The sequence below is a fragment of the Nicotiana tabacum genome, chromosome 17, assembly GCF_000715075.1.
Source record: "Nicotiana tabacum cultivar K326 chromosome 17, ASM71507v2, whole genome shotgun sequence".
Taxonomy (NCBI): domain Eukaryota; kingdom Viridiplantae; phylum Streptophyta; class Magnoliopsida; order Solanales; family Solanaceae; genus Nicotiana; species Nicotiana tabacum.
Window position 1 is genome coordinate 53,072,474 of NC_134096.1, and position 24,755 is coordinate 53,097,228.

Genomic DNA, 24,755 nt, shown 5'->3' on the forward strand with positions numbered 1-24,755 from the left:
CAAAATCGCTTTTAAGAAAAAAACTGTTTAAAAAAAAAAACCAATATTAGATATTGAAGCCTAGTTGACGGATCTAAGAATTAAACTCTATGATTCAGCCTTTAAATTCTTAAATTGGAACCCATTATTTATTTAAAATTACTATGATTCATATCTATTTGTTACGATTTTAGTAAATATTTATATATAAATTTGTGTTTCACGTAAATTTCCCCCCCGAGTGAATCGCGATTTTATCCTACGTTCCTTAAGCATAACTATGCGAGATTTTATCTCACATATATTTCTTCTATTTCTAGACTATCTATATTTATGGTTACATCCATAGCTTAAAGGAAAATGATTTAAATAATATATACCAAAATACAAAAAAAAAAAAAAAATCACTTCCAATGCGAGTTAATAGATTAGAGTAAATTATCATTCTATTTTGAAGTCACATTATTAGACTTTTAATGAAAAGTTATAATATAATATTGTTATATGTAAATTATACTTTTATGGTATAAAACTTGTAACAGTCAATACTCGGCGTACACAATTTAAACTCGAAAAAGGATTTAAGTCAACTTCCGAACAGGTCCATATTCCTTTTGTCAACTTCCGAACAGGTTAAACAATTATACTAGAGCAGTGACGTGTACTTATCAAAAAGAGAAATTAGATCACAGCTTACAGTCACCTTTCAGCCATTGATTACGCTTCTACAAAATCCAATTCTTTACCAAAAATCCTCAAGACAGCATCAATCTCAGATTCCACCACTCCTTCTCTCTCAATTTGTCTATTTTCAAAGGAAAAAACTACAATTTAGAAGGGGAAAAAAAACCCCACTAACAACCTTATTATTATTAATAATTCTATTGATTACTATTATAATGTCATGGCTTTGAAGCCTGGGAAGTTTTTTAGGAGGCATTCAATAGATGGTATGCACAATAATTTTTTCCTTCTTTCTTCAATTTCTTTTATTGGGCCTTTTTCAAGATTTATTTTTTGGGGTATATGTAGCATTCAGAACCAAGAGAGCCAATTCAGTGAGGAGTGAGAAAGCAGTGATGGGGAAGCCAGTGAAGTTTCAAGGTATAAGTGAAGAATTGCAGAAGATAATAGATGCAGATATGGACAACGTGGATGCCAGGCGTCGTGCTAGGGATGCGTTTAAGGATGTTCAGTTGTCAATTGATCATTGCCTGTTCAAGGTATTCTACATGCTTCTAATTGAATAACTGTATTTTTATGATTTTAAGTAAACTTGAAAATGGTTAAATAGAGCGACATGGACACTGAGGATTCATATGGCCGACTCCAATTTGCTTGGGCTTGAAGCGTAGTTGTTGTTGCTTGGGTTCAGTAGAAAAATATTCAGTCAGCTTTAAAGTTTGGATTTTGATTGCATCTGGTTGAATGGGCTGCATACAGGAGAATTTATATAGTCGACCCAACTAGTTTGCAATCGAGGTTTGGTAACTTATTCGAGAAAAGATAAGTTCAGATTGAGGCATAGTTACTTGTCAAAAAGAATGTTTTGAATTGAGGCATAGTTGATTGATTGAATAATTGACTGGACCAACTATTATGCTTTGCTGATGTAAGTAGGAGGCGTCTTTCATTTAGGATGATGGGATTGATTATTGGCAACAGGGTTTTGCCTAAGGTCAACAGCAAAGGGGTTGAACTAGTAGTGTAGAGCTTAAAATCTTGCTCTATAGACTGCCTGTTGAAGGTATTGCAACTACTGCTTATTGAATAACTGTAACTTTATGATTCAAGTAAAATAGAAAATGGTTCATAATGGTTATAATAGAAAAAGATTCAAAGTCAGCTTTGAAGTTTGGATTTTGATTGCATCTGACTAAATGGACCGGATGGAAGAGAATTCATATAGTCGACCTTACTACTTACTAGTTGGGGAATGAGGCGTAGTGTGCCGCCCCGCCAAGTTCTCTACTGATTTTCCCGCCTAAAGGGCCACAAGCTGAGTCAAACCTGGCTGCCAAAGACTAGAGAATTTTTGCACATGGAAGCCATTGTCCCACAGCCTGCCAGGACAATCATGAAGGCCACTCTCTGACAGCAGGAACAGGTGCTACACAGCTGGGTAGGACCACAGTCCCACAGCCTGCCAACACAATCATGGAGGTCACCTAATGCCAGCAGAAAGTTGTGCTCAACAGCTGGACGGGTCCACTGCCACGAAATCTGCAAGTGGATATTCTTAGTATATATACCCATGTATAGGCCTTGCTAGAAGGCATATCTCATATACTTTGCAATTCCCTTTGCATATCAAGTAAATCCGAAAATTGGCCTTGGCCTCCCAATCTTTGTGTGCCTTTCAGCTCATTATCTTTCCAGCCTTTGAGTTTGTGTAGCACGACTTTGTGCTTATTTCTTGGTTAGGACTAAAGCTGTGAGTAGCATACAGGCTATCAAACTATCCGCACGTTGCTTACTTGAGTTAAGCCCGTGACAAGTGGTATCAGAGCGAGGTTAAGAACATGGCAACCGATGGAGATAATGCTACTTTAGGCAACCTTTGTGGGAGAGACGAATCACCAACAATGGAAGCAGAAACAAAAGAGGAGAGGGACGAGCAAAGTGCGAGATCCTGCTGTAGCCGTAACGAGTGAGGGACTGACTTACTAGCCAACCCCACAACAGATAAGCCATGGCGAGGATTGTGAGGGTTCTGCTTCAGATCATTTAGACGTATGAGTAGACCTCACCGAGGATGGTTTAGGTGCTTTAAACCGGCGCATTGAAGTTGTTGAAGGCAACTTCTGCTCGCTTGAGTCTACTGCTCTAGAGGAGCTGGGAGACGTCAAGGAGACTTTGGATCACTTGATCGATGAGCACAAGGATGGACTGACCAACCTTGAGCTTAAGCTGACCGAGGTTGTATCAGCGTTGCACGGGGAAGTTGAAGCCCTAAGGCAACAACTGGAGGCAGCAAAGCTTGCTGGTGGCACTAGTCATGTGACAGTGGAGGAGACCAAGATCGAGGCCCTAAACCCAAAGAGTTTAGAGGCGAAAGGAACGCTCAAGACGTAGAAAACTTTATTTGGAAGATGGAGGACTACTTTGAGCACCTCAACATCGTCGATAAAGCTGCCAAGATCCGGGCAGCAACGATGTATCTAGCCGACACCGCTATGTTGTGGTGGCGAAGGAAGAAAGCCGAGATGGAGAAGGTTACTTGCTCCATTGCGAGTTGGGAATAGTTCAAGTTCGAACTGAAACGCCAGTTTTATCCTCAATATGTTGTCAATGAGGCACGTCAGAAGTTGAGAAAGCTCAAGCAAACAACTTCCATTCGGGAGTACGTGAAAGAGTTCACCAAACTCATTCTACAGATTTCCAACATGTCAAGTGATGACTTGTTCTATTTCACGGATGGCCTTCAAAACTGGGCCAAACAAGAGTTGCAGCGGCGTCAAGTCAAAGACGTCAATGAAGCTATCGCTGTGGCTGAGTCCTTGAATGATTTTAGGACAGAAGCCATGAAGGCAAATTACATCAAGGGCAAGCCCACTAAATCTGGTGGCGACCATGGATACCGTGACAAAGGCAAGCAAGCTGCTGCCACAGGTCGCGATTTCAAAGGCGAAGACAACCGTGCTTCTCACTGGCGCGATAGGTATAACGAAAGAAAGAAGGCAAATGGTCCTCGCAATGGCTGTTATCTTTGCAAGGACCCTAGTCATGGTAACAAGGATTGTCCTTCTTTGGGCAAACTTGGTGCCTTAATTGCAGCTGAAAGGAGGCAAGCAGAAGGTGGAGCCCCAGCTGATGCACAAGCTGGAGATGCAGTCCAACAAAGACAAAACGTGGCTCATCTTGGCAACATGATGCTTGGGGCGGTGCTGGCCAACGAGCCTACTTTGAAGCAGGTTGCTCAAGTGAAGCCTGACCTTACTAAAATGGGTCATACGTTAGCCGGCGCTGTGATGGGCAAGGAACCCTGATTGAGGGAGAAAGGATCCCTATTTTGGATGCAAAGTTGAACGGACAGTCTGTTCGTATAATGGTGGACACCGGCTCGACGCACAACTTTATGACTGAAGCCAAGACTAAGTCACTTGGCCTTGTGTTTGATCCCAGCAGTTCCATGCTGAAAATAGTCAATGCCGACCTTACCAACGTGAATGGAGTCGCCCGCAATGTGCAACTCAACTTAGGGGCTTGGCAGGGGAGTGTAAGTTTCTTTGTCGCTCCCATGGATGTGTTTGACCTTGTGTTAGGTTTGGACTATTGGGATGAAGTCATGGCCTTCATTTCCCCTAGTCTTAACCAAATTTATATTTGGGATCCGAGGGGTCCTTGTGTGGTACCAACAATTGGGGTGCCGCAAGTTGTTGGCCAATTGTCCGCGATGCAAATCGTGAAGGGCTTCAAGAGGGGTGAAGCCACATTTCTAGCTGTTGTAACAGAGATTGAAGAGGACAAGGTTGACGAAACCTTGCACCCATGTGTGCAGCAGGTCCTTGATGAGAACAAGGACGTCATGCCCGAAGATCTTCCCAAACGTTTGCCACCACGTAGGGAAGTAGACCATCAGATTGAGCTGATTCCGGGAGCAAAACCACCTGCCATGGGTCCGTATCGCATGGCACCTCCAGAACTTGAGGAATTGAGGAAACAACTCAAAGAGTCGCTTGAGGCGGGACATGTCAGACCGTCGAAGGCACCATTTGGAGCACCAGTCTTGTTCCAAAAGAAGTAAGATGGGTCATTGTGGTTGTGCATAGACTATCGTGCTCTCAACAAAGTCACGGTAAAGAACAAATACCCAATTCCCTTGATAGCAGACTTATTTGATCGTCTTGGCCAAGCCAAAGTGTTTACCAAGATGGACTTGAGGAAAGGATATTATCAAGTTCGTATAGCCGAAGGGGATGAGCCCAAGACGACTTGTGTGACGCATTATGGGGCTTTTGAATGGTTGGTAATGCCATTCGACTTGACCAACGCCCCCCCCGCTACGTTCTGCACTTTGATGAACAAGCTGTTCCACCCATTTTTGGATCAGTTTGTAGTCATCTATCTTGATGACATTGTGATTTACAGCAGCTGCATCTCGAACATCTCGATCACCTCTGCAAAGTTTTCCAAGTTCTAAGGGAAAACGACCTGTTCGTAAAGAAGGAGAAGTGCTCCTTTGCTCAGTCCCAAGTGCAGTTCTTGGGATATACAATCAGTCAAGGACAAATTCGGATGGATAGCATCAAAGTCGCGACGATTAGAGATTGGGAGGCCCCTACGAAGGTAATCGAGCTGCGGTCCTTTCTTGGCCTCGCCAATTATTACCGGCGATTCATTTTGGGCTATTCAGCAACTGCGGCTCCGCTCACAGATTTGCTGAAGAAGGATCACTTTTGGGAGTGGACAGAGTTGTGCCAAGGGGCCTTTGAGGGTCTCAAATCAGCAAGTACAAAAGAGTCTGTCTTGGCTCTGCCCGATTTTTCCAAGGTCTTTGAGGTCCATACGGACGCCTTTGATTTTGCTATTGGCGGTGTTTTAATGCAAGAGGGCCACCCAATAGCCTTCGAAAGCAGAAAACTGAATGATGCGGACAACCGCTACACTGTCCAAGAAAAGGAGATGACGGTCGTGGTTCATTGTCTGAGAACCTGGCGTCATTATTTGTTAGGGGCTCATTTTCTGGTCAAAACGGATAACGTGGCGACAAGTTATTTTCAGTCCCAAAAGAAGCTGTCACCTAAGCAGGCACGGTGGCAGGACTTTTTGGCCGAATTTGATTATTCCTTGGAGTACAAACCGGGGAAAGCCAACGTTGTTGCCGACGCGTTGAGTCGGAAGGCCGTGCTAGCAACAATTGTTAGCACGACCAGCAGTGATATTCTGGACGCCATCAAACAAGGGATGCAGCATGATCCGGTGGCGAAGCAACTTCTTGACTTGGCTAGCCTAGACAAGACAAAGAAGTTTTGGGTGGAAGATGGGCTTCTTCACACCACAGGCAGACGTATCTTTGTGCCTAAGTGGGGAAATCTTAGGCGTACCCTGATTAAAGAGGGGCATGACACGGTTTGGGCAGGACATCCGGGCCAAAAGCGCACCATGGCGCTGTTAGAATCATCATACTATTGGCCGCACATGAGGGACGATATACAAGTATACGTCCGAACGTGTCTTGTGTGCCAACAAGACAAAGTTGAGCACAAGGTACCGGCTTACTAGAGCCTTTACCAGTGGCAGAAAACCCATGGGATAGCGTAACCATGGACTTCATTATGTGTTTGCCTAATTCAGAGGGCTTTGGCACAATCATGGTGGTGGTTGATCGATTCTCAAAGTATGCCACCACCGCCAATTGCAAAGCCAAGGAGGCAGCATGCTTGTTCCTACGGGACGTGGTAAAGCATTGGGGTATTCCAAAACACATCATAAGCGATCGTGATTCCCATTTTACCGGTGCTTTTTGGAGGGAATTGTTCAACCTGTTGGGGTCGAAGTTGCACTTCTCCACCAGTTTTCATCCACAAACGGATGGCCAAACGGAAAGGGTCAATGTGCTCTTGGAGCTGTATTTGAGGCACTTTGTTAGTGCAAACCAGAAGGACTGGGCCAAGCTACTTGACACTGCCCAGTTCTCATATAATTTGCAGTGTAGCCAATCAACCGGAAGGAGCCCTTTTGAGCTTGCAACGGGGCAGCAGCCTAACACACCTCAATCTTTACCCGTGAGTGCAGAGTTAAAGAACCCAGGGGCATTTCATATGGCCAAAGCTTGGAAGGAGCAGGTAGACATGGCGCAATCTTATCTGGACAAAGCTGTCCGAAAGATGAAGTGATTGAAATCGAGACATAGTCGATTGATTGATTAATTGACTGAACAAACTGTCATGTTTTGTTGATGTCAGTAGAAGGCGCTCTCATTTGACTAAGAGCTTGATTATTGGCAACAGGGTTTTTGCTTAAGTCAACTGCAAAGTGATTGAACCAGTATTATGGAACCTAAAATCTTGCTTTACAGACTGTGCGTCTTGTTTAAATTTCCCCTCTTATCTTGATAGAATTGTATAAGTTTGGTGGATTGCAGATAGAGCATTCAGAATGCTAAAAAGTAAAAAACAGTTTCCAATGCCTATGTACACTTGCATATTATGAAGTATCTACAAATAGATCATCTCCAAGAGAAGGGATTCAAGCAGTTCAGTATTCATTGAAATTCACATATTGACCTTTAGCGGTTGAAAGGGCATATAAGAGTGACCATTCCCTATTTCTTTTCTTTAGGTAAACCTGTTTTCATACGTGCAATTGTCACCTTCTACATTAAGCTAGTTGTGACAGTTGAGACTTTTATAAACACTTTTCTTTACCTTTCTCGTTTTTCTGTAATCACGGATAGCGCCCATATGGAACTGAATCCTTCAAGGAAGTGGCATGTTTCTTACTTGTTTTTCATGTCAATTTAGTGATTGCTTATTTTGCTTTTGCACAGATGCCACATGCTGGATTGAAGATGAATGAGGTAACACTTTTGCTTTTACATCCTCATTTTCCAGTCTTTTTCAAAATATTCTGATGGCTTCTTCTTGAAGCATCCTGTTTCTTAGCATAAACAAAAGGATCTCGTGTGATGAGTTTTCTGTGTACTTTCTAGTGCAGCTAGATTATGAACTTGCCTTCTTTCCAATTTCCTCTTTAGATGGAGCTAATATGAGATTTTTGTCCAAAGGGATACTGATTCCACAATCAGAGCTTTTAGTAAAATATTTGTTTTACTTCTTGTTTGGTGAATTGAGATTATTATTGGAATGAAACACATTAAGAAATTAATTGAGTTTGGCCGCCATTCACACTTTTGTTTTAATTGTTAGTTGCCTTTCACATTATGCCTAAAAGCTTTTATCATTCATTAGATTTTCATTGTATGTAACAATAACTTTAAATCCTATAACCTATCTTAGAAAGTTGAACCTTGTTACGAAAGAACTTCATAAAATTCAGAAAAATAGAAATGCTGCTGGATAGTTATAATGAGGGGTTTATTTTTCTCATGATTATGGAGGATCATGTAATATGAATATATTAATTTTAGGACATCAAATGAACTTGGTTTCCAAAACATTGACTAATTTACGAGAGATCTGTTACTTTAAATGTAGTTAATTTCTCATGTAAATAATATGTGAGTATCACTTCAGAAATTTAAAGGGGAAGGAAGAGAATAACTCTGGAGCGGTCTGTTTTTCTTGAAATTTTTTAATTTTTTGAAACAAAATGGAATGATGGGGGTATTTATCTCGATCTCTTCAAAATGAAATGAAAGGGGTAATTTGAGAAGAATGACTTGATTTGCCATGAATAATATGACTGGATATTTGTCTTCCTTATTGTACCAAGCGATCTGAGAAGAGTCTTTCATATCAGTACATGGTTCATTTTTAGCATCCTATATTAAGCAATTAGGTTTAATAGTCATAGCTGATTTAAATTACATAGTGCTTTGAAATTTGGTGGTGCAGTCATATGAGGTTAATTCTCGAGGACTTGAAATCTACTCCAAAAGTTGGCTTCCAGAGACAAGTCCCCCAAAAGCTATGGTATACTTTTGTCATGGTTATGGTGATACATGCACATTTTTTGTTGAAGGTTTGTGGTTGTCAAACACATTTTTTAAATCTCGGACTAATATTTCGAGGAAGATTCTCCTGAAAGTTTTTCTCCTTTTTTTAGGCATTGCAAGAAAATTAGCATCGTCTGGTTATGGAGTATTTGCCATGGATTATCCTGGATTTGGTCTTTCAGAAGGTCTTCATGGCTACATACCATGTTTTGACAAGTTAGTTGATGATGTCATCGAGCGTTACTCAAAAGTGAAAGGTACAACTTGCCTCAGTAACCTTCTTTATCAATAACCTCATGGATTCTTATGATAGGTTCAAGACTCTAACAAAATAGAACTGTCTCCTGAGTCCTGACAAATGATGTCTCATATACATGTTGATATTATGACTTGCTTTGGGCAAGAGGTCCCAAAATCAGGAATTGGAAAATAACTTAATTACATCTTATTCTTCTTGACACACTACTGAAGCAGCAATTGACAGTTAAATGCTGGTTGCAGAAAACCCAGAGATATGTAACCTGCCAAGTTTTCTATTTGGGCAATCAATGGGTGGAGCAGTAGCTCTGAAGATGCACCTGAAGCAGCCCGATGCATGGAATGGCGCTGTTCTTGTTGCACCTATGTGCAAAGTGAGTTTGTGGAGATGATTCTCAATTCTTATTGATGCTTATTGTCTCAGATCCATGGTTTTGAGTGATGACTTGTATTGTTGTACAGCTTGCAGATGACATGGTTCCACCGTGGTTAGTAACACAAATTCTAATCTGTATAGCAAAATTTCTTCCAAAGCAAAAGCTAGTTCCGCAACAGGACTTGGCGGAGTTAGCATTCCGAGATGTGAAGAAGAGAGAACAGGTATGTGGTCTTTCTGCTCTGTAATAGCGCGTGGTTCAAAGTATGATGGCTTTAGGAGGACGGGAGAGAGTGATAGATACAGGATATTAGAGGTTAGTGGTGCTGGGTTTGTTTAGGAATGTCTAGTTACCATTAGCATCTCACCCAACTGAAACATGTTTTTGCCTAAGGGCATGTCAATTAGCCTCCAATACGAATAACTTGATTTATTAAACATAATAATAACACAAACCTGTTTCATGTTATGATGTACTACGTTTTCTTCTGCGTGCAGGCTGCCTATAATGTCATTGCCTACAAGCATAAACCCCGTTTACGAACTGCAGTGGAGTTACTGCATATAACCCAAGAGATAGAGAAACAACTAGATAAGGTATCACATGTTTCATCTTCTGTTTGTTGTAGAATAGAATATTACCCCCATATTAACTGTTTATTGTAAATTGGACCTTGTGCCTTTAAATATGCAAGTTAGTCCATAGTTGGAAACTTGAAATTCTATTATCGTCTGCGCATATCTTTGCTAGGGTTCTTAACTGTTTCTGCTTATTATTACTGGTTTGACTTTATAATTCATTCCAGGTGGTATATCTTTTTCTGCTCTTATAGTCCTGAAAGAGTTCAAGCTCATTTAGCTTGACAAATATTTGTAAAAAAGTCCATAAGTATAAGTCTCTTTCACAATTACCTTTCTGAAAAAGAGAGATTTTTGGAGAGCCTGGAACAACAACAACCACAAACCCAATGTAATTCCACAAGCGGGGTCTAGGGAGGATATTGTGTACGTAGACTTATCCCTACCTTGTGCAGGTAGAGAGGTTATTCCTAATAGACCCTCGGCTGAAGCAAGCATAAGCACAACAATTTAGAAAGAGAGATGCAGGAACCAAGAAGGGAAATATGCAGAAACAATATCAATCTAATAATACACTGAAGCAGAAGTAGCATGAAAGAGAAGTAATTGCAATCTAGGAAAAACCAAAGAATAGTAATAAAGCTACTGGTATGGGAAGGAAAGACAACCTTTTACCCTAATCCTCGATCTCCACACCCTTCTATCAAGGGTCATATCCTCGGTAAGCTGGAAATATGTCATGTCTTGCCTAATCACCTCTTCCCAATACTTCTTCGGCTTACGTCTACCTCTCCTCAAACCCACAATCGACAGCCTCTTACACCTCCTCTCGGTGGTGCCTATGCATCTCCTCATCACATGTCCGTACCATCTTAGCCTAACTTTCCGCATCTTGTCCACCACAAGGACTACTCCCACCTTGGTCCGAATATCTTCATTCCTGACCATATCCCTTCTAGTATTGCCCACACACGGGGGGCAAAAAGAGCAAGAGAATATTGCTGGCGACCTTTGCTTATGCTAATTTCTTCAAATATACCTAATTTTATTACTTTTTGTTGCTTTTTATCCTAGTGATGCTGTTTGCAATCCAGGGTATTATATACTTTTAGAAATCTAAAATAATAACTACTAACAGTTTTAATGATTTTGTAGGTCTCTCTGCCATTGCTAATCTTGCATGGAAAGAATGATACTGTTACTGATCCATCCATCAGCAAAGCATTGTACGAGAAGGCAAGTAGTTCGGACAAGAAACTGACTCTTTATGAGGATGCTTTTCACTCTTTACTAGAGGGTGAGCCCGATGAGATGATATTTCGTGTTCTTGGTGACATAATTTCTTGGCTGGATGACCATACTTCCTAAGTTAGTTCTCCAATTTTTGTTCTTTATATTTTTTTGTTCTGTGCATTATTTTTATGGTTTAGGGAAACAAGGGGGGAGAGCTGAAATAAGAAACTACATTTATCCATTATGATTTACATGGTAGGATGAATTCATTTTCAACAGGAGGATCCATTGATGTACTGAGAGTAATGCCCCTCCTCTCCCTCGATTTTTTATTTTAAGGAACCAATATTGAAGATTTGAATGTTTTATATGAAATAAAAAGCAATGCATCTTTAGAGAATACTCTGAGCTTGAGGCCTTCTTATCTCTCTTTTCATGTGTGATGCACATAAGTTGTGGTCAATCACACCCCCTTTGCCGAAAAATTATACTTTATAGTGTATTATATTTTGAACATCCTTAATATAGTTGAGTGAGGTAGTCCAGCGATTCAAGGTGCTCAAAGTGATGTGTTGTTCAGCGATTCAAGGTGTTCAAAGTGATGTGTTGTTCAAGGATTCAAAGTTCTACCTATTTTATTTGCCAAAATTAAACGATGACCATGTGTGGTCTATTTTATTCTTTTTCAATCTAACAATTTTCCTAATAAAATAACTCTTAAAGCTTAAAATTTGTGTAGAAATAAACAACTAATCTTAAAAGTAATTTTTAACTAAAAGTTATTTTTTAAATACATTTTATAATTTAAAAGTCAAGCTCTATAAAAATTTCTTCAACAAAAGCTCTTTACAAACACATGATTCTCTCTTTTCTTTGGATTTATGCTTACTTTATTAGTAAAATCTCTAATGTTGCCTTCTTGTTATTTTAATTTGATTTATAAAATTATAGTTCTATTAAAAAAAAAATTATTGCTTAGCTAAATGTTGCTTAGTTGATCTAAAAATTTTGGTATACCATTTATCATCAAAAAATATTATTGACTTGTGACGAAATTGGTGATTTCACTTTATAAAGGTTTGTACCGAAAAGAAGTCAGATCTTGTTCTCAATAGTTAAGATTAGAAAAGATTCTCTTCCAAGCTTTGCTTTCTATTTCATTTCTTTTCTCTTCCTTTTTCCCCCCGTTTTCACCTCCTTTTGAACAAAATGTCAAATAAAAAGTGTATACCAAAAATAATGTGTTTGCACTTATTTTGCTTTAAATCTGATTAATTTAGCTCTAGAAAAATATTAATTACATATCAAAGTAAGAAATAGTGTGAGTTTATGTAACACAAACAAAAACCTCTCATGCTTTTTTATTGTGCATGACTTTCAGTACAGACACCAGACTAAAAATATATTCTTTTACTTCCTTAGGCAGATCTGACTGGACCAATGACTAAGGCCATGATTGTTACATTTAATTGAGGTCTAAATCTAAATCTTCACGTATTCATTTTTTGTTGGCAATTACTTATTTGCTCTAGATAGGTCTAGTTTATTCTAAGAGCGCGTTTGGACATAAGAAGTATTTTACTTTTTGTCGAAATCAGCGTTTGATCAAACAAAATTCAATTTTCACTTAAAGATGCATTTTAAAATTTTTCGAAAATTTAAAAACTCCAAAAAGTTATTTTTCAAAATTCACTTAGATTACTTACAAAAGTTCAAAAACAACCCAAAATTATATTTATGTCCAAACACAATTCTAATTTTCAAATATCATTTTCACTAAAAATTATTTTCACTTTTTTTTGGACTTTTACAATTCTTATGTCCAAACGCCCGCTAAGTCTTATACAAAGTTTTAAAATCATTAAGATATTTTTTTCTACAGTGAAGTTGACCTTTTAATGTTCGCTATTACCGCGCGTTTATCACCACTAACCGAGCAACTATCATAGCCAGAACCACCAATCCACCACAAGCCAGTACCATCAGCCACCAACAAAACCAACATTAGCCACCGCTGTACAACTAGTATAGCTAGCCACCTTCACCAACCATTACTTCACATCCATTATTACTTGCCAGCACCGACTATTTGAGTTGTGCATAATTTAGTAAATACCGAATTACTATATCGAAATCGAAAATTTCGATATTTGGTATTTTGAAATAAAATACTGAAACATCGATACCATACGGAAATATATATTATATTATACAATACACATATTATTAATTATAAGATAAATATAAAAATTCTAATTTTATTTTATTCTCTAAGTTCATCAATTAACTCAAATTAAGTAACAAGACATTTTCAATGATCAAATTTATTCTTTTATGTACAGTTTTCTCTCTGTGGGTTGATACTTGCTAGTTTTGGATAAAACTTTCATCAACAAACGTTTTTATTTTTGTACTTTTGAGTACTTTAATTAATAATATTACGGTCTATGGCTTTATGCACTAGTTTTTTTTTTAAACCCTTCCCAAATTAGGAGGATCTATAGTGTTTCCACACTTCCCCTCCAGTGTGACTCGAACCCAGGACCTAACGGTCGTGGGTGGAGGTGCTTTTACCAACTGAGCAAGCCTCACTTGTCACTTTATGCACTAGTTAGTATCCAAACTGAATAAACCGAAATTACCGAACCGAATAAATCGAAATCGAAAGGAGAAAAATTGAACCATACCGAATTTAATTAGGTACAATATTGGTAGCATTTTAAGAAATCGAATACCAAAAATACCGAACTAACATATCTAATGTTACGCGGCGCCTTCCTGAAGTTCCTTGGAAGGGCTACGTAAGGCTAAGCAACCGATGTCAGTGCGGTTGCTATGCGCCAACTGAGGTCATCTCCGTACGCTAGAATAGATTGTTAGTGCCGTACGGAAAAACCAATGTCGTGAGAAATTAAGCAGCAAAAAATAAGCAATTGATGATGAAAGCTGATGATTGTATTGATGATGATGAAAGTTATTACAAGATACAATGCGGTGTCGGGGGGAGAGACACCAGTACAGAGAATTGTTTGAATGCTTGAATGTTTGAATGCTTTGGTCCCCCTTAATAATGCTTAAAAAAAATAAATCAAAGTTACATGAGTTGACCTAAGAAAGTTGTAGAAGCGCACTGAAAATGAATGAAGTAAAACTACTCTATAATTACAATGAAAATGACTTAGTCTTCTACAAGGTGGAAGCAAGTCTGATGGCAGCAACTTTGTCTTGAGCATCAGGGTCTGTGCGTGCATTGTTCTTGGCGTGCGCGACCCTACTTGGATCTGCCAGCGGCTGGGCGCTGGTGCTTGGCATTGGATCTGCGCGCGGGGCACTGTCTGTGCATGCGGCGCTATTGGCAACATGATGGTTTGTGTGCACGGCATTGTCGGTGCGCGCGGCACTATTGGCATTCGCCAGCCGCTGGCACTGAAAATCGGTGGGGTGACAAAGGCGCATGCGCGCTTGTCACTTGGCGCTGCCGAGACCACGGGACCGACCGTAGAGTTAGGCGTTGGGAGGCTTGTCGGGACGCCACGGGGTGCGTCCAAGGGGTCATGGGTCGATGATGGAAAGTAGCCCATGACATTCTCCCCTACCTGAGTTGGCGACGTCCTCGGAGCCTTACATGCCGGATGATGATGATTGGTCAGGCTCTTGTTGGCTGGGAGGTCTGTTCCCCTCGGTGCTGTGAGATGGCTTTCTGAAAGATCTTCCATGTATTTCTGAAATGCTCGGACGTGGCTGATATGGAAGACTGGATGGATTTTCCACCAGGCTGGTGTGTTCAGTTGTATGTGGATTTCCCGATGCACCTTTCAATGGAAAAGGGTCCGATGTATTTTTGCAATAGGCGAGGATCTTGGGTCCTCTTTGCAAACAAGTTCTGCTTCGGGGTTCTCACCATTACTTTGTCCCCTGTTTGATGTTGGGCAAAGTGAAGGTTTTGTTCGGCATACCTCGTTGCCCTCTCTTGGGCTTTGACAAGATAGCTCCGCACTATCTTCAAAGTTTGCTCCCATTTTGTCGAGAAACTAGCAGCTCGAGGAGATGTTGGCATGTTTGGTGCATTCACATTATGTGGGAGTAGTGATTGTTGTCCGGTAACAATTTTAAAAGCGATTTTGTTTGTATGGGGCGCACTTTTGTGAATTGAAACACAGCTGAGCAGCATCCAGAAGCTTCACCCAATATGTTTGTGACCCGGTTGCAAATTGGCTGAGATATTCCTCCAGCATGTCATTGAACCGGTCTGGCTGGCCATCTGCTTATTGATGGAAGTTTGAGTTATGACTCAATTTGGATCCGAGGCAACTGAAGAGTTGGGTCCAAAATTTGCTAGTGAAGCGTGGGTCGCAGTCACTAATGATGTCGTTGGGCATGCCTCAATGTTTGACAACATGAGAGAAGAAGAGTCGAGCTGTTTCTTCTGCCGATATGTTTTGTGGGTTTGCGATAAAGGTAGCATACTTGGAAAATTGGTCCACTACCACCATAATGGTTGCATGATTTCCGACCTTAGGTAATCCTGTGGTAAAATTCAGGGAAATATTTTCCCAAGGTCTCTGTGGGACAAGTAGCGGCTCCAATAGTCCCGTTTGTGCTGAGTGATCCGACTTGTCCTTTTGGAATGCTTGACAAGTCTTCACACAATGAGGGGCGCCATGAGCTATTGGACGCCGATGATGTGATGGTTGTTTGATGATGTTGAGGGCAGCCGGAACCGTAGGTTCAGGTCTGTTGGTTCCCTCCTTTAACTGCATGGCCGTGATGTTTCCAGCGGCCATCTTCATGGGTATGCACGGTATGGTACGGGGTTTGTCCCTATTTGTCTCCCATCATTAGGAGCATGTTGGCATATGGTACCGGGATGGTGTTGGTTTGCCTGAGGAATTCCAATCCCATTATCAGTTCGGAGTCATCGATGATAGCTATGTGTAGGTCGAATATTCCCTTGTATGAGCCAAGCTTCATTGGCACTTCTTTGGCTATTTCACTCACTTGCTGAGATGGAGAGTTGATAGCCTTGACACGACCCTTGCATTTTTGCACTGCTAGACCGAGGCGTTGCACCTGAGTTGAGGCCAGGTAGTTGTGGCTAGCACCCGTGTCTATCAATGCCCGAATAGGTCTGCCGTTTACTTTCATGTCAACGAACATTAAGGTCCTCTTTTGTGATGTGGGAGGCCTCTCGTTCGCCTTTCCTTTCCCTTTCTTGTCGATTGGGAATGCTTTCTTCTTGGGGTTGCCAGTACTGGTTCCCGCCAAGGTATCATGAATGGAGCCGACAAATGCGTTGAAGGCACCTACTTGATCGGCGCCGTCTGAGTCGTCGGTATCTGTCTCGTCATCGTCAACAGTTTGTTGAGCATTGACTTGTGTATTGGGGCATTGATTGTTCCAATGTTCCCCGCTGCAATGACGGCATTCTGATGGGGGGCTTTCTCCCCTGATGGTTGTTGACTGATGCAACACTGGTACTGCTTGAGGAAGGAGCCTTGGATTTGGATGCACCTTGATCTCCTCCGTTTCTGTTAGGACCACCATTGCTAGGTTGGCTCCCGTTGTATCCCCCTCGGACAGACGGTTGAGGACTATTCTTCTGAGTTTCCAACTGATAATCCCCAAGGCACTCTGTAGCTTGAATGGCCTTGGGAAGGGTATCTACCCGTTATCTTTGCAGCTCCATACGTGCATGAGGTTTCAAACCTTCTATGAATGCGAACAATTTGTCTTTGTCCTCCATATCCAGTATGTTTAGCATGAGTGCGGAGAATTCTCGCACGTAGTCTTGCACCGACCTAGTGTGGCGGAGTTCACGCAACTTTCTCCGTGTGTTGTATTCCACTTTTTCAGGGAAGAACTGCAGGCGTATGGCTGCCTTCAGTTCTGCCCATGTGTTGAGAATATCTTCACCGGCCCTGATGGCTTCATATTTGACTCGCCACTAGAGTTTTGCATCGCCTTGAAGATACATGGCAACAGTTGCTACCTTTTTGGATTCTTCCAATTGTCCTACGGCATCGAAGTATTGTTCGATATCAAAGATGAAGTTGTCCACTTCTTTAGCATCCCGAGCTCCGTTGTGTGGCTTGGGCTCCAAAATTTTCAACTTTTGTGGCATGGGGGCAATGTTCATGGAACCCCTGATTTGGTTTTCGCCTCCTTTGAGCAGGCTTTGAATGGCAGCATTGACAACATTGAGCTGGTCTGTCAAGTTGTTTATGGTTTGCTGCATGACAGTCAGTCAGTCTGTCTCTAGTTCCCGATGGGCTAAATCCTCGGCACGCTCCTGTTGGAGGTCCTCAAATTTTCCATGAATTTCGGTTGCCTCGACGACAGCCGTTTGCCGGTCTTCCTCAGAGTCGCGACTGATGTTTGCTATGTCAATTTCTGCCTGCCGCATTCTGCGGTCCAGGTCGTCCAACCTTTGTACTAGGCTGGCTTTTAGATTAGGCAACGTATCCACGATGGGCCGTAATTCATCAACCGTCTCTTGAAGGGCCGTGATGCGATCCCCGTAATTCACCATGGTCAGAAATGGTGGTGATGGCAATGTGTGTTCCCTCGTCCGATGTCGAGCCTAGGCTCTGATACCAACTGTTACACGGCGCCTTTTTGAAGTTCCTTGGAAGGGCGACGTAAGGCTAAGCAACCGATGTTAGTGCGGTTGCTATGCGCCAACTGAGGTCCTCTCCGTACGCTAGACTAGATTGTGAGTGTCGTACGGGAAAACCAATGTCATGAGCAATTGAGCAGCGAAAAATGAGCAATTGATGATGAAAGCTGATGATTGTATTGATAATGATGAAAGCTATTACAAGATGCAATGCGGTGTCGGGGGTGGGGGTGGGGGGAGAGACACCGGTATAGAGAATTGTTTGAATGCTTTGGTTCCATTTAATAATGCTTAAAAAAAATAAACCAAAATTACATGAGTTGACCTAAGAAAGCTGTAGAAGCACACTAAAAATGAATGAAGTAAAACTACTCTATAATTACAATGAAAAGGACTTAGTCTTCTACAAGGTGGAAGCAAGTCCGATGGCAGCAACTTTGTCTTGAGCATCAGGGTCTGCGCGCGCATTGCTGTTGGCGCGCGCGACACTCTTTGGATCTGCCAGCGGCTGGGCGCTGGTGCTTGGCATTGGATCTGCGCACGGGGAACTGTCTGTGCGTGCGGCGCTATTGGCAAGATGATGGTTTGTGCGCGCGACACTGATGGCATTCGCCAGCCGCTGGCACTGATTATCGGTGGGGCGATAGAGGCGCATGCGCGGTTGTCAATTGGCGCTGCCGAGACCACGGGGCCGACCGTGGCACTAGGCGTTGGGAGGCTTGCCGGAACGCCACGGGGCGCGTCCAAGGGGTCATGGGTCGATGATGGAAATCAGCCCATGACACTAAGTACGCACTATACCGATCGACGGACACTCCTGCCGGCTTCCGGCCACCGCCAACCAAATCATCCCAACCATCATTATTGCGGACGACAACCACTAGTATTTCATAAAACCAATAAATTTTATAACACCATGTAAATAAAATGTTCTTATACGTACATTTAATTATTAGTTTATTTACTTTTATATTATTATTTTTAAATAAAAACAAATTACGTATTTAAATTTTGAGAAAATAAGCCGTCTTAATTAGTAGTATCTAAATTTAAGAAAAAATGTTTTTATAATTAAATATATAGTCAGATTTACACATTTTAGTCAAACAAAAACAAACGAGACATAAAGATAGAGTAACAAACTCTGAATGAACCAAAAACAAGTCCGACAAGGCACCATTATATTGTGCATGTGCGCCTCGTGTACTATGAGACATAAACCTAAATCATGAGATTAAGAAAATCCAATTGTCAACAGGTGTAAAGGAACACGACACAAGTGCTTTGACAACTTTTCCTTCCAATAGAGGTGTGTGGTTGGATTTGGCAAATTCTCACTAAACATTACAAATGGCCACTTTCACCATTGTGCGTTCACAGTGGCCATGAAATCATGAATGACGACCCCATTTTTTTCTTTATTCAATCCAAACTTTTCTTTGTTTCTAAAACTAAACTCTTGCTCTCCATTATTTTCCTTTTTCTACATCTATAACTCATGAAAATGTCACTTTCTTTTAATTCTTCTTGTTTTTGTTCCCCTCTTAATAAGTCAAGTATGGACTTCTCTTCTTCTTGCTTCTGCTACTCTCACATCTCACTCAAGGTATGCTCTTTCTTTCTGCTTCTGTATCACACTACTCTATGTTCCCTTTTGTTTTCCTGGCTGTGATATGTCATGGTCAATTGGTGTTTTTGTTGCTTTAGGATAAAAGTAATTGGGGGTGGTATTTTATAGTTCCCAAGTGCAGTTAGTATAGCCCAAAATATTTAATACCAGAAGGTTATGCAGGGCAGAGCTGCATGATTTGAAGGGGTTCAAATGAATCCGCTTTATAGGGAAATTATACCCTGCAAATAGAATGAAAACATTTCAGGGTATATATAAATTGTTTAATCCCTTTCACATAAGGGAAGCTTTTTGAAGGTGGCTAAAAACTTTTTTTTTCTTTTTTTCCCACTGTGTGTGTGTGTATGTGTGGGTGGGGGGATTTGCAAAGTGGGAATGTATATCTTTGAAGAATGAGGTTTTGCTACTCATTGAACACTAGCAAGTTGGAGGCTCCAATGAAATTGTACTGCTCTTTGGGTAGTCATTTTATTTACCAGTTAAGAGTTTTTAAATTCTTTTTCTGAAATTAACCATACCCTAGTACTTATTGCAGATGAACTGCAGGGCACCTGCCTTGATGTCCAGGAGAAACCAGCCTACCTCTTATACTTTTCTAGAAAAGAATTCTGACATTGTAAATCAACAAGTAGTGGAATTCGGAACCAAGTTTAGAAGTGGAGCGAATTTCCTGGGAGGATCAAGAGTCATTATTCAACTTAATCTTCAAACAACTCTTGCTCAAAGAAAAAGCTCCAGGGTGACTGCTTGTAATTATTTTTCTTACCCACTTCATCCTATTTAATCATTTATTTCTGGTTCTGTGCGTTTGTTTATGGCTAACTAGTTTAAATGTGTGCCTAATTATGCTGTTGCTCCGAAGTTGGTTTCAAACTCTACTACTGCTTCTTTTATATCTTGAGGAGCATTAACTTGTTTCCCAAACTAACATTTGGCAGCAACATTTAGTGAATGGTAAAATACTGAAATTTCAATACTGATTTGTTCAAACTTAAAGTACCATTTGTCACTGGTACGTTGAGAATAAACTTCATCTCATATTGGCCTACATTCTTCCTTGATCCTATTGTATGTTTTAGGTCCTGACATTGACAATTTTTATGCCATCTCATAACCTCCAGAAGGTGTAACATTTGCAAGCTTTTAATCAAGATTTTCTGTTCCTCTTCTGTAGGTTTGCCAAGTTCTGAAATTGCTTCTACTGTTTTCACACTGGGAACAGCAGCAGTTCTTCCGTTTTATACTCTCATGGTTGTGGCTCCTAAAACTGAACTTGTAAGATTTGCAGAGTATTTTCAATCTGAACCCCTTATGAAGCTTTCTTTTTTCTGTGTACTGGAGATCAAACTTGGCTATGAATTCGATATGCTTTTATAAATTAAAAGGTTACCAGCTACATCCGTCCGCATCCTAATGTATGATTTCCATTCATTTCATTGGTTTGATATTTTATTATGACATGCTGATTTTGTCAAAATATGTAAGTCATTGCTTCATTTCAAAGTAAAGTTGTAATTAAACATATTCGAATGCAGACCAGAAAAGTGATGAAAAGCAGCATACCCAATATTGGCTTTGGACTTCTGTACACATATCTAGTATACCTCTCTTGGACACCAGATACAGTTCGGCTGATGTTTGCTAGTAAATACTGGCTTCCGGAGGTCTGTGCTCAACTACATAATAATTCGTACTAATTGCCTGCTCAGGGTCTTAACACTTCGTTCCCATTCAGCTGCCCGGCATAACTAAGATGTTCTCCAACGAGATGACATTAGCTTCTGCATGGATTCACTTGTTGGCTGTAGATCTTTTTGCTGCAAGGTCAAGTCTCTTGGCGTCTATCCTTATTATTGCGCTATGCCCATATACTTTCGTTTTGGGAGAAGAGAGGATGCCACTATTAGACATTATAACTAAGAGTTTTTCATTTGAAACAGGCAGGTTTATCATGATGGATTGCAAAATGATATTGAAACCCGCCATTCTGTGTCTCTGTGCTTGCTGTTTTGCCCCGTCGGAATTGTTACTCACTTCATCACCAAAGCTCTAGCCAGTAGCCCAGAAAAGAGACAGCATAGGACTCATTAACCAAGGATTTAGGCCTTTATAAATGATCAGCCTGTGTGTGACTATCAGCAAAGTGTTAAGGTTTTCAGCAATGAAACACAACAGTAGAAGCTTGTATTATTGTAATAAAACATTGATATAGCCTGTATTCTTGTAATACAACATTGATATACTGTTGATCCAACTTCGATACATCTAACTTGTCTCTAAGATGGATGTATGTATAAGACTTCTTCCTTTAGTTCTACTCCAAACTTTTGATTTACTGCATCCTTAACTATGCCTATGAGCTCAAGCATGTCTTGAGAAGTTGCAGAACCACAATTTATGAAAAAGTTGGCATGCTTGTTTGAGACCATAGCTCCACCAACTTTTAACCCTTTCAATCCAGCTTGCTCAATCAATTCTGCAGCAGAAAAACCCATAGAAAATGGATTTCTAAAAACTGAACCAGCACTTCTTTGCGCCAAAGGTTGTGTCCTCCATCTTCTGCAAAGAAACCATTTTTTCTTGCAATTTAATGACTGATAGCGACATGTATCCAATTAAGAAAATCACATTATAGACAGTTACCTAGCCAGGTATTCTTGCTGCATTTCTCGTGCAGTTTTGGAGAACTTGAGCCGGAATGTAACTGCAGTAATGGATGCCAACTCCTTCATTTCTTGAAATGGTGATGACCTATAGCCAAAATTTAGCTCTCTTCTTTTTAGCATCCTAGATTCGCCTTCATTTGTGATGATTTCCATGCTATCAATAGTGTCAGCTGTTTCCTTTTTATTAATGACAAAGATGCTGCAATCTCAGTATCACCTATTATAACTGAAAGCTGTAACAGGTACAGAAAGTGCACTAACAGTAACGACGTCTCAAGTCCAAACTAGTTATATCTATCTCTATACGAAATCACTATATCCAAACTAGTTAGATCTCTATACCAATTTTCTATATCCAAGCTCTTTTTGGACCTGTTTCATTCCAATATTATGCTTACACTGACATATAAGTCTCTAAACAAGCCCAAAATAAACTCTTGGCAAACGCTGAAGCTAATGTAATTATGTAAGTATACCAACAACTTAACTCCAACTAGCTGAGCTTATACAGCAAATATTAACCGGGGGATGAAAAAACAAACCTAAGATAGTAACCTATTTAAATACTGATTTACCTGGCCATTTGCTCCAGCATTCATGTAAGCAGCTCCACCAACAGTCCCAGGAACACCCCCAGCAAATTCAAGCCCTGAAAAACCTTCATTTGCGCACACAACTCCTAAACGATTAAACGGGTACCCACTTCCTACCCGGTATACTCCATGTTCTATCTTCTCCAAGAACTCGATCCGATTGAGAATGACACAACCATCAAAACCCATGTCATCGAACAGGCAATTCGAGCCCTTACCCAATATTATATATCTCATCGATTGCTCATCACAATACCTGCACTATTTCATTAGGGTAAAGTGTATGAATGATCAAACTAAACTACTCCATTAACAACAACTAATACTACGCCCAATTCCAAGCCAGCTGAGATCAACTGTATCAATATTTTTTTATCGAAGTCTGATATAACTAAAACTTAATCCCAAAAGTTAAGTTCTTACTCAATCTATCCCAAAATGACACTTTTCCTTCCCCAAGATTCAAACTAAGCAAACTTCAGCAATAACTTAAAACGTAATTGACATTTTAATATCAAGATAATTGCCAATTATAACATTTTTATGTAATTCCGGGAAATAAATTAGTTCTTTAATTGATCAATATAGTTTGATTTCCTAAATTAGTAAAATTGACTCTCAGCAATCAAAGGAGTCAAACAAATTGGGATGGAGGCAGATAATTGCTTTTAAAGGCAATATAAGGAGAAGAAAGTTTTCAAAATCACAAATTGACCCTACACACTAGACATACAAGTATCTAATTCAGACTAAAATGTAAGTTACAAGTAAATGAGTGTAGATTGTATTGGAACCTGACAGCAGAAACAAGTTGGGTTTGGTTAAAGACTTGGACGAAGTAATTAGCAGGGCCTCCAATGCCCCATGTACTGAGATCACTGAGCAGCTTCTTCTTGCGAATAAACTGTAACCGGCTCGAGTTTGGAGCTGTTTCTTGCTTGTTGAAACTGCTGTAAACTTGACTACAAGAATGCAACTTTCTTTGTGGGTTTAGAGGGAATTGATAGTTTGCCATATATGAGGGCTTTATTTGCATTGCAAATACTTGGTTTGGGGCTCTGCTACCGCTCTTTCTGAAGGGCAGTGGCATACTAAAGAGAAGGGTAATTTAAAGAGTTTTCGTTCAAGGATTAGGAGGGATGTATAATCATGTGACATCCAACCCATCAATAACGTTTGCATTAGCTAGGTTTTCTATGTCATAACCCTCGGGTTACGGCTCTTTTCTGAATCCACATGAAAGTGAAATAACTTGTGCACTAGATTGTTTTTTTTTTTTTTATATTCGATATTCACTGGCTTATAAATTTAGATTTAAGCCGTCTAGAATCTACCAAAAGAGTAATTTTTTTATCTTCAAAACTCAAACACGAGACCTTAACTAAAATAGAGGAACTATTCATCCCATCACATTAAGGCTAAGTTAATTAAAATAAAGTAATTAAAACATAAATAGGAAAATTTCCTCTCTTCTTTTTCTCTATGTTTATTAAGGCAGGTCTTTTAAAACTTCTCTATGTTATGCAAATATCTTTCTTTTAATTAAGCACTTATTCCTACTTTTTGTTTAATAGCTTCCTTTACAACTTTTTTTGTAACCACTTAAGTCAGTTCTCACTAACAAGCTTATACATTTAGCTACCTGATACAATCCTAGATAGTCGGGGCAAAGCAGAGCACATTGCAGAAGAGTTTGAGTTGTCTAGCGGACCATTGACTCGCTCCAAGTCCAAGAGTGTCTTAGGAATGCATGCTAGGAAATTGCATGATCTTCAAAAATTTGTTAGAAGGAGTTTGGAGAATCATTTTGATGATTCATGCTAAGAATACCATATTTGGAAGCTTGAAAATTGCTTGGAGCAAGTTAGTTGTCAAGAATTAGAAGTTGGATCCGCCCAAGGTTCTATGTTGCAGTTAGCGCAAAGAATGGAACATTTCTGAAGCAATCTGCCAGGTGCAACGCAATTCTACATTGCAGCGCGAAATCTCAATGCATATATATTGTGTAGCGCTAAGTGTTATCGTGGAAAGTGAAAGGACCCTATTTGTATTCTTTCATCACTATTGATACTTCTAATCATTCCTTTAGTCGGTTTTTGCATATTTTTAGAGTGATAAATGATAAGCAGGGATTTTAACTACTTATTTGCGCCTTTTGACTTTTATTTTAGTTCAAAAATATTTAAAGGTATTCCCGAAAACTGA

The 24,755-nt window shown here is 40.2% G+C and overlaps 3 protein-coding genes across 5 annotated transcripts; 2 read left to right on the forward strand and 1 right to left on the reverse strand.

The window, feature by feature from the left end:
• Positions 1-662: 662 nt before the first annotated feature.
• Positions 663-11,445, forward strand: LOC142171548 (caffeoylshikimate esterase-like). The gene is made up of 9 exons (XM_075234315.1): positions 663-929; positions 1,012-1,202; positions 7,472-7,501; positions 8,499-8,625; positions 8,710-8,856; positions 9,101-9,231; positions 9,320-9,457; positions 9,732-9,830; positions 10,968-11,445. The coding sequence occupies exons 1-9, from the start codon at positions 884-886 to the stop codon at positions 11,178-11,180; spliced, it is 1,122 nt and encodes a 373-aa protein (XP_075090416.1). The 5' UTR covers positions 663-883; the 3' UTR covers positions 11,181-11,445.
• Positions 11,446-18,945: 7,500 nt separating this feature from the next.
• On the forward strand, positions 18,946-21,588 carry LOC107816996 (protein ABA DEFICIENT 4, chloroplastic). 2 transcript variants are annotated; one of them, XM_016642763.2, is made up of 6 exons: positions 18,946-19,267; positions 19,827-20,040; positions 20,466-20,566; positions 20,827-20,955; positions 21,027-21,115; positions 21,236-21,588. In XM_016642763.2, exons 1-6 carry the CDS (start codon positions 19,160-19,162, stop codon positions 21,342-21,344), a joined length of 750 nt encoding a protein of 249 aa, XP_016498249.2. In that variant the 5' UTR covers positions 18,946-19,159; the 3' UTR covers positions 21,345-21,588. The 2 variants fall into 2 exon arrangements, with proteins under 2 accessions (XP_016498249.2, XP_016498247.2); XM_016642761.2 differs by having other exon boundaries at positions 18,949-19,267; positions 21,232-21,588.
• On the reverse strand, positions 21,482-23,702 carry LOC107816995 (uncharacterized). Of its 2 annotated transcripts, none has more exons than XM_016642760.2 (4): positions 23,350-23,702; positions 22,533-22,811; positions 21,935-22,134; positions 21,482-21,850 (listed from the first exon to the last, which is right to left on the reverse strand). In XM_016642760.2, the coding sequence occupies exons 1-4, from the start codon at positions 23,638-23,640 to the stop codon at positions 21,568-21,570; spliced, it is 1,053 nt and encodes a 350-aa protein (XP_016498246.2). In that variant the 5' UTR covers positions 23,641-23,702; the 3' UTR covers positions 21,482-21,567. The 2 variants fall into 2 exon arrangements, with proteins under 2 accessions (XP_016498246.2, XP_016498245.2); XM_016642759.2 differs by having other exon boundaries at positions 22,533-22,806; positions 23,345-23,701.
• Positions 23,703-24,755: the final 1,053 nt, after the last annotated feature.

Bases quoted from the DNA above. Each gene is read 5' to 3' on its own strand.
- LOC142171548 (XM_075234315.1), top strand. From the start codon at position 884: ATGGCTTTGAAGCCTGGGAAGTTTTTTAGGAGGCATTCAATAGATG. The intron at 7,502-8,498 runs GTAACACTTTTG...TTGGTGGTGCAG, and splicing joins CTGGATTGAAGATGAATGAG to TCATATGAGGTTAATTCTCG. The intron at 8,626-8,709 runs GTTTGTGGTTGT...TCCTTTTTTTAG, and splicing joins ATGCACATTTTTTGTTGAAG to GCATTGCAAGAAAATTAGCA.
- LOC107816996 (XM_016642761.2), top strand. From the start codon at position 19,160: ATGAAAATGTCACTTTCTTTTAATTCTTCTTGTTTTTGTTCCCCTCTT. The intron at 19,268-19,826 runs GTATGCTCTTTC...TACTTATTGCAG, and splicing joins ACTCTCACATCTCACTCAAG to ATGAACTGCAGGGCACCTGC. The intron at 20,041-20,465 runs GTAATTATTTTT...CCTCTTCTGTAG, and splicing joins AAGCTCCAGGGTGACTGCTT to GTTTGCCAAGTTCTGAAATT.
- LOC107816995 (XM_016642760.2), bottom strand. From the start codon at position 23,640: ATGCCACTGCCCTTCAGAAAGAGCGGTAGCAGAGCCCCAAACCAAGTA. The intron at 22,812-23,349 runs GTCAGGTTCCAA...CTAATGAAATAG, and splicing joins AAACCCAACTTGTTTCTGCT to TGCAGGTATTGTGATGAGCA. The intron at 22,135-22,532 runs GTAAATCAGTAT...ATTAATAAAAAG, and splicing joins ATGCTGGAGCAAATGGCCAG to GAAACAGCTGACACTATTGA.